Below are 7751 nucleotides of genomic sequence, written 5' to 3'. Positions count from 1 at the left end.
CTTGTAGATATTTTTCACCTTTTCAATGAGCATAGGCCAGAGATAGAGGCACCCTCCGACCATTTTAATGAAAACCATTCATATAAAACACTATCAAGCTGTTCTAATTTAGGCTTATGTAGACTACAGCATATTTCAAGAGCTTTACTTGTTTCAGAACTACTAAGGATGAATTTGAGCAATTGTTCCTTTTGAGCCTTGATATTGTATACGGTTGATAATCCAACATTGAATTCTTTCATCAGAACATTATGGTTCTCACCTTTTTCCAGACCTCTAAAAATGTCTATTTTCTGTGTTAATATCAACACAACTCTTTTTCACTTTTCACCTTTGCTTTTTGATGCTATATTGGATGCCATAAAAGTAGGATTAAATGTTGCAATGAAACACAGAACAGTCACGAAAACACAAATCCCAATGGCAGATATATATAGGCGGGCAGAAGGGTGGGGAGGCTACCAGGGTTAAGTCCCCCCAAACACCAGGGCAGCCCAGCCACAGGCTGCTGCAGCACAGGTAAATTTCTTTTCATCTACTTTCTTTTATCCGTGCCTGGGGCAAGGGTGGGCTGCAGCTGCGGGCTGGGTTCTGCTCCCTGCCTCTGCTGCCACTATTTTGAAAGTCGCATGGCACCAGTTAATAGAGTATTCTGGTTAGTAAAATACTGGCTAACAGCTTTTACTGTACATAGCCAAAAGCTTACTCACCTCAGAGGAGCCGTTCTTAAAGAACAAAACTTAAAAACTGACTTGAACATGGAACTGCGGAACAAGAAATCATCCACAGACTGGACTGTGTTAAACATGATCTCAACAGAAATGATAGATTTTTACCCCATTACCTGAACTAGCTTTTTTAACCCCTAAGTTCCTTGTTGCCTTGTTTATCCCTGTTGACCTACTCAACCCACTTTCCTCTCTCCCATGACTGCTCCCTCCCCCTATCCTTTGTATTTAAATTCCCTTCTATACAGAAACCCTGCTTTCTAGAAGTCCATAGCATCTGACAAAATAGGCTGTCACCTATGGAAGCTTAAATATCTTTCTGAAGCAGTTAGTCTCTAAGCTGCTGCCTTGCTCTGCCTTCTGCTTGAATTTAGATTAACACAGCTAACTGTCTTTCCCCACTAAAAAGCCTTATTTTTATAGCCCCATCACTAGTGCCTCAGGTTCTTTAATTCATGTGCTTCACAAGACCCTTGTGAGATAAAGATATATCATTATTCCCATTTTACTGATGAGGAACAAAGGCAAAAAAATCTTAGTAGGAATTTCACCAATATTCCTACTATAAAAGAAAAATAGGGGGTGCAAGCTTTACATTTATTATATGTAATAATGATAGGAAGAAATAACAGACTGTATTCATGTAATAATCATGTAAATGATTTCAGGATGCACATACTGCAATACTCTGTTGAAAATGTTAAAAAGTTTATACTTCAATAAATGTGTAATTTGTCTCGGGTCCAGTTATTCCATTTAAAATGCATGATCATGTTTCAATACACTTAGGTCAAAGGTCCGATATACAAAATAACTTACGGAATAGCACCACCTTCCATTTAGGTAATATAAAAAGGGATCTTGAGGCTTAAGTTCGATTGCTTTGTCCAGATGTTCCTATTAAAAAGAAGATCAAAAGATAATGTTACTTTGGCCATTCATTTCTCTTTGGCAGTTGTCTTCAAATTCTTTAAAACTGCCTTGCAAATTGGGAAGATTTATTGAAATTCCCTTACATGACTGCTTTTACTACAGTTTTGTTCTAATAATATGTAAATGTTTTAATTGGTAAAAGCTTTTGCTTGGAGAATAATGTCACAAAAGCAGTAATTTAATGACTACATATAACTTACTACGGTTGTGCAATTAGGAAACAATCTGATGTCTACCAAATAGCAAGTTCTTTATAACAGAATAAAATAAGAAGTGGGCTTACCACAAACTACTGAATGTAAACTATAGATATATTTGTATTACAAAATTAAACTATAACAACCCAGTGAGAAAACTCCCTTTTTTCTTTATAGTTATCATACACTTATGACCAACCATTGAAGTGTTTCATGTGAGAAGTGGTGTAAGGATGTGTAAGGACAATAAATAAATAAATAAATGTTTCCTTCAAACCCAGGTCATTTTTTCTCTTTCTTTTGTCTTAATTAATTAAATTCTTTTGAGACCTGATTTATCATTTTCTTCCCAAAATAATCCAATTATGAGAGCCTATAAATTTCTTTTTTCTACTATTTCTTTTTAAGGAAGGCAACCAGTAACATACTGGCATAAACTATGCTAATTTTAACTTGTGGACTTGTAGAACTATGATCTAGTTGTGTGCAAATTATTTCATCTAGTTGTGAGCAAATTATTTAAATATTTTTCAATCTGTTATTACCGTTATTTACGGTAATCCCCATATTTCTGTGTTATTCATGTAATTTTAGCCAACTACGCCTCAAAAGAAAAAAAGCACAGAAAATTTTGCTGCTAACATTTGATATTCTTTGTGAACTCTGTTTACAACAGCAGTATTTATTTGCCTTTTAAATGTTGTTTTATAAACTGCATTTTGTTACAATCTATTCCTTTCCTCTTTCCATTACCTGTGTCTCCAAACATTATGGGCTTAATTTACTTGCCACTGTTAGAAAGGAAACCCCCTGGAATGAGATTTGTATTAGAATGACAGTATTTCACGGCATTCCAAATCCAAACCTAAGTAATACATTTTTTGATGCAGGTAATTGGTCATTTTGCCTACAGGAAGCAACTTCATTGACACAATCTACCTTATTGACATAAAAGTATGTGGTGTGAATTGCTATTTGCAATGTAATGCATATATATAAAGACAGCTTTCATACAGGGTTATATTCTGTTACGTTCAAATTAATCACCCAAAGGGTGAAGATTTTATGCATATGTTGAGAGCATGTGGATGCACTCATTCAGCAGGAGAATGGCTTTAGTGCAATCCAGTTAAATCCTTGGAGGATTAAATTTCAGCGTACTATGACCACTTTATTCCTGAATGAGAGAATGCACATTTGAGAATGAATTTCCTTCAGTTGATTTATCTGAACTTTGCAAAGTACTTTGCCTACTGTATAGGCAAGTTCAGTGCCCATTCATTCTTTGTTTACAAAATGCAATGCGCATCCACGGTTTTGTGTAGTAAATAACAACAAAATCTCTAATGGTACCCAAACATTGGAGGTACAGAGGAAACAATGATAATGCTGTGCAAAAGCCCACCCTGAATGGTAAAACAAAGGGTACCACTGCTGCTTGCCATAGCATTCTCCCCTGCCACTATCCACTTGGCCACAAGGCAAGGCAGCAAGTGACTGAGGGGCTTCAACTTTCCTGAATGGCATCCAGGAAGAAATGTTGGAGAGAAGCTGAAATACCAGACTGGATGGCAGAATGGGGATCCCCAAGTAAATTTATAGGTCGTCTGTGTAAGGATTAAAACAGAAGGTATATGAGCAGATGAGGGTCCCCAGAACAGATGTAGTTCAAGAGGAGGGAGTAATTTAGGACAGAGTTTTGTGAACACATTTTCCATGTTACAAGGATAAATTAAAATCAAAGTGAAATGTTAGTACTGTACCCAATTTTCTGCATATGAGATGTATAAGTGTTTTCAAATGGGAAATGCTAACCCAAATATTACATTTCCAAGGCTAATGTGAAGAAACAGAAATACTACAGGTACTCCCTCTACTTACTACTAAATTTGTTTTAATTTTCTACAGTTTTTAAAAATAATTACAAAAACATAATCCCTTCCCCTTTTCCCTACCTACACCCTCCCACTTTGATTGCTTAGGTAAAAAGCAACTGCAAAAATCTTGTAGTTTTTAAGTTATCCACAGTTAAATCCTTCTAATTTGAAGGCTATTAAGTAATACAAGGTAGATGCATGTACAAATAATTTCTTAACCACAACGTTTGCATTTTAACTCTCCCTAAGGCTTTGTTACTTCCCTGAGTTTGAAATGGTCAGCGCAAAGTAAAGTAAATAAAGAGCTGCTAACAATATTACTAAAACATACCTTAAAGAGATAACCATTCTTGATTTTGTTTTGCATACTTTCAAATTCAGACATATAGCCACACATAACTGCAAACCTGCAAAAAGCAACAAAACAGCTAGAATGAATTTATGATCAATTTAGTCCTACGTTTTTCTATTTATTTCATCTGCTGCAACTGAATTTGAGATTTTTCTGCACTTCCCCTTTTTTAGATTCTAATCCAGGGGCAGGCAATTATTTCAGGCAGAAGGCTGCTTACCAAGCTTTGGCAAGCTGTCGAGGGCCACATTGGTAGCCATCCCTTAACAGATGCCCTGCCTCCAGATGCCATCTTGTGACCAGAAGTCCTGCCCTCTAACCCTTGACCTTTGCCACCAGAAGTCCCTCCCTTTGCCCCCAGAAGTACCAGTTTCAGCAAGAGGTTTTGCCATCTTGGAACCAAAAATATATGAAATTATATTCTAAAAAGTGAACGTCTACAGCATTCATTAATTTGGTTTCAAAAAATATTTTTGTCTGATTTACATGCGTCTGTGCAGTGTACATAGAAGTGACTCCACAATAGCTTAAAATGAAGTCTTACTCTTGTATATTGTGGTTTTAGGTTTGTGGGGGGCTGTGGGGTGAGGGAACATGTGGATGTGTGTGTGGATATGTGGGGTGTGGGTGGGTATGGGGCCTGTGGGGGGCTGGGTGCTTGAGGTGTGACAGGATGTGGGTGGTCTGCGTGTATGGCAGTGCAAGGGGTGTGTGGGTGCATGTGTATGGTGTGGTGTGCATGTGAGACTCAACCTATGAACACACAAACACACTCTGTCCCTGTCCACACCCACACTCACACTATCCCTGCCTACACACACACACACTATCCCTGCCTGCATACATACACATACCCATACCAGCACGGCCCCATGCTCCCTGGTCTGTCGATGCAACCGGCAGCCAGGTGGTGCTGGAGCAGGGCAGGAGCAGGAAGGGAGTGAAATGGCTGGGAGTGGGCAGGGCTGGGCTGTTCAGTCCTGCTGAGGCTCCCTCTGGGTCCTACGGCCCCTGGCTCTCGTCAGCTCTGGCAGGCTGCCAGGGCAGATAAATATACATTTTCTAAATATTTTAGGGGTGCTGAGGGCCAGATAGAATGGCCTGGCAGGCCAGATCTGGCCCACGGGCTGTATTTTGCCTGCTCTTGTTCTAGTCAATACTTCAGAATTTCTCCTCTTCCTTTTCCCCACTTTTTTCTGTTTGTTGGTAACTTTAGTATCTGTAGTATTCTTTGTTCAGTCAGTGTCCAAAGTTTCCTAAAACGTGCTCTCTTTTACATCAAACCAGACACAACTTTGCTTTTGTTATTCCATTTAATAGTTCTAAGCCAAATCATTTATAGTCTTCTATCATACTTCTCAAGTTTCTTAATGCATCTATAACTTGTGCTTAGATGATTTTTCTTAGTATTGCTTTTATTTCACATAGAAACCATGCTCCTTTTAAAAACAAACAAACAAGCAAACTATTTTATTGCATTTTGGTTTCCTTTGAGCCTTTTCTAATATAACTAGATGATCAGTTGTTGGAGGTCAGTAACATTTTAACCCTATGGCATTAAGTTTCTAATGGAGGTACACATTTAGGCCCCAAATCTGGAATGTATGGCTCTATAAACCTAAGTAGCTTCACAGACTTCAACAGGATTGCTCACATACATAAAATTAAGCATGCACATGAAGTGTTTGCAGGATCAAGGTCTCAGTTACAATTTGCCTCCAGTTGACAGATGTTTAAAATTATAAGAAATTACTATGTAAGATTAAATTAATTATAAGAAATTACTATGTATTTTAGAAGGTGATTTAGTACCATTCCTACAAAAATATTCCATTTTTAACTGGAAAGATATGTCATATTGGAAATATTTTAATGATCACTCATACTTTCTCTCTCTCTCTCTGTTTCTATTTTCAAATATTTTTATCTTTAGACACTCAAACATTTATATCCCTTCATTTATGTGCATCTAGAACTTCAACAAAAGTGGAATCTTACATGCAAATCAAGGGAAAAATATCTACAATCACCTGAATTTAACTAGCAAAAAGATCTCCTTAGAATACTGTATAAAAGTAATAAAGCAGTAGTATGGAAAGAACTAAACAGGAAAAAAAAACAACACGTATGGTTTTTTCCTAGATTTTGCTAAATTAAATCATAATATTAATATTTTCACAACACTGTAAAGTGTTCTTAAAAGGAGAATGAGTTCGAAGTATGAGTTAAAAGGGAGACATATGCAAACCCTAAGTTAATTACAACAGCAAAACAACATTTTCTGTGGTTCTCTATTTTAAACAACTTTAGAAATCAGATTTATTGACGTCTTTACAAAATGTAACAGTTCAAACTCCTGTGAATCCTCATTAAATGTAAATACTAAAAAAATTATCCAAGTAAATGATATACAACATATCATTTTATTGCTTATAAATATAGCAAATGCTTTTACTTTAAAAATCAATTATAAAAATTGTGATCATTTTTAAATTCTTTTGATGAAAATGTTTCCTAGAAAGGCATTAAAGTGAACACGTCAACTGCTGAACTTCTGTAAGTCTGCAACTGTCAAGCATTGTTGGATAGGATTTATTGTTGAGATCAATGAGCAGTGAAAAGAACGTAGCTAATCATGCTGATACTCCTGACAGTTAAAACACCAAGAGAGTGCACTGCATATGGGAAAGAGCTGATGGTGAGGAAAAAAGCTTGAAAGGTCAGGAAAGTTCAAGTATTGAAAAAGACGGGGAATGTACTAAAAAAACTTTGCTGGCATAAATTGCTCAGATTCAGGCAACATTTCCCCTATTCCCTTTACTCATTTAGCGCTAATCAGATAAACTCAGCATACCATAGTTAAACGGATTGCTGCTCCAAAAGAAAACAATGAAAAGCGAACAAGCTAATCCAGCATATTGCAGCATTTCCTTCTCTGTGCGTGACAAGAAAAAAAGGCCTTAGCTTAAACAAGTTCAGAGCAATCCTTTCATTTATAGATAAATTAGTGATGTAAAAAATAAACCCCAATAAAATAATCATACAGTGAAAAAACAAACAAGTCAACCCATTCATCTTAAAAGATATACTGTTTTAAACTTGGGGATCTCTCTCATGCACTTGCTGCATTTTTCTGTTTTACGTTTTAAAATTTGACTAAAAAAGTTCTGGCAATTTAACTGAAGAGCATTAAAGCTGCATAGCATGTTAGACCATTGTTGGTGGGTCCTAGTGGGCTACTGACAGAATCAATACATTTCCAGAATTCAATGTGTTTTTAAAGAGTCCAGATAACAAGTGAGAAAAAAAAAAAAGCTTAATCTGCAAATACTGTGTGGATTCACTAAACTAACACCCCTGGTTAGTTGCAGGGATATCTTAACAAAACCTTAGGGGTGCACCAATAGAGATTTTGGGGGCAATACCTATAGCCGATTTTTAAGGAGGCATATTGGCCAATACTGATCCAATTTCCAATACCAGCCTGGCAGCTTGAAGAGCAGTGTCCAGCTGGTAAGCTTGTTGTGGTGGAAGGGGAGGAGGGAGGGAATGGGCATTGGGAGGGACACAGATCAAGGCCGTCACAGTAAGGAGGGAGTGGGGCTGGGGCTGGGGCAACCACTGGCCAGCCAGGGTAGGGAGGGTATGGGATGGTGCCACGGTT

The 7751-nt window shown here is 37.3% G+C and overlaps 1 protein-coding gene across 3 annotated transcripts in view; it reads right to left on the bottom strand.

The window, feature by feature from the left end:
• RMDN2 (regulator of microtubule dynamics 2) overlaps nt 1-7751 on the bottom strand; it is a 68636-nt gene that overhangs the window by 35827 nt on the left and 25058 nt on the right. For 2 of the 3 annotated variants that reach the window (XM_019549716.1, XM_019549717.1), the window contains exons 5-6: nt 4067-4142; nt 1548-1625 (exon numbers count right to left, since the gene is read on the bottom strand). In XM_019549716.1, the coding sequence (XP_019405261.1) occupies nt 1548-1625; nt 4067-4142 (154 nt within the window). Of the gene's footprint in view, nt 1-50; nt 347-1547; nt 1626-4066; nt 4143-7751 lie in introns of those variants that run through there. The other variant, XM_019549719.1, reaches the window with a different exon arrangement.

Source organism: Crocodylus porosus, unplaced genomic scaffold (genome assembly GCF_001723895.1).
Source record: "Crocodylus porosus isolate Cpor-Errol unplaced genomic scaffold, CroPor_comp1, whole genome shotgun sequence".
Classification (NCBI taxonomy): domain Eukaryota; kingdom Metazoa; phylum Chordata; order Crocodylia; family Crocodylidae; genus Crocodylus; species Crocodylus porosus.
This window is presented reverse-complemented; position numbering and strand designations above follow the sequence as displayed.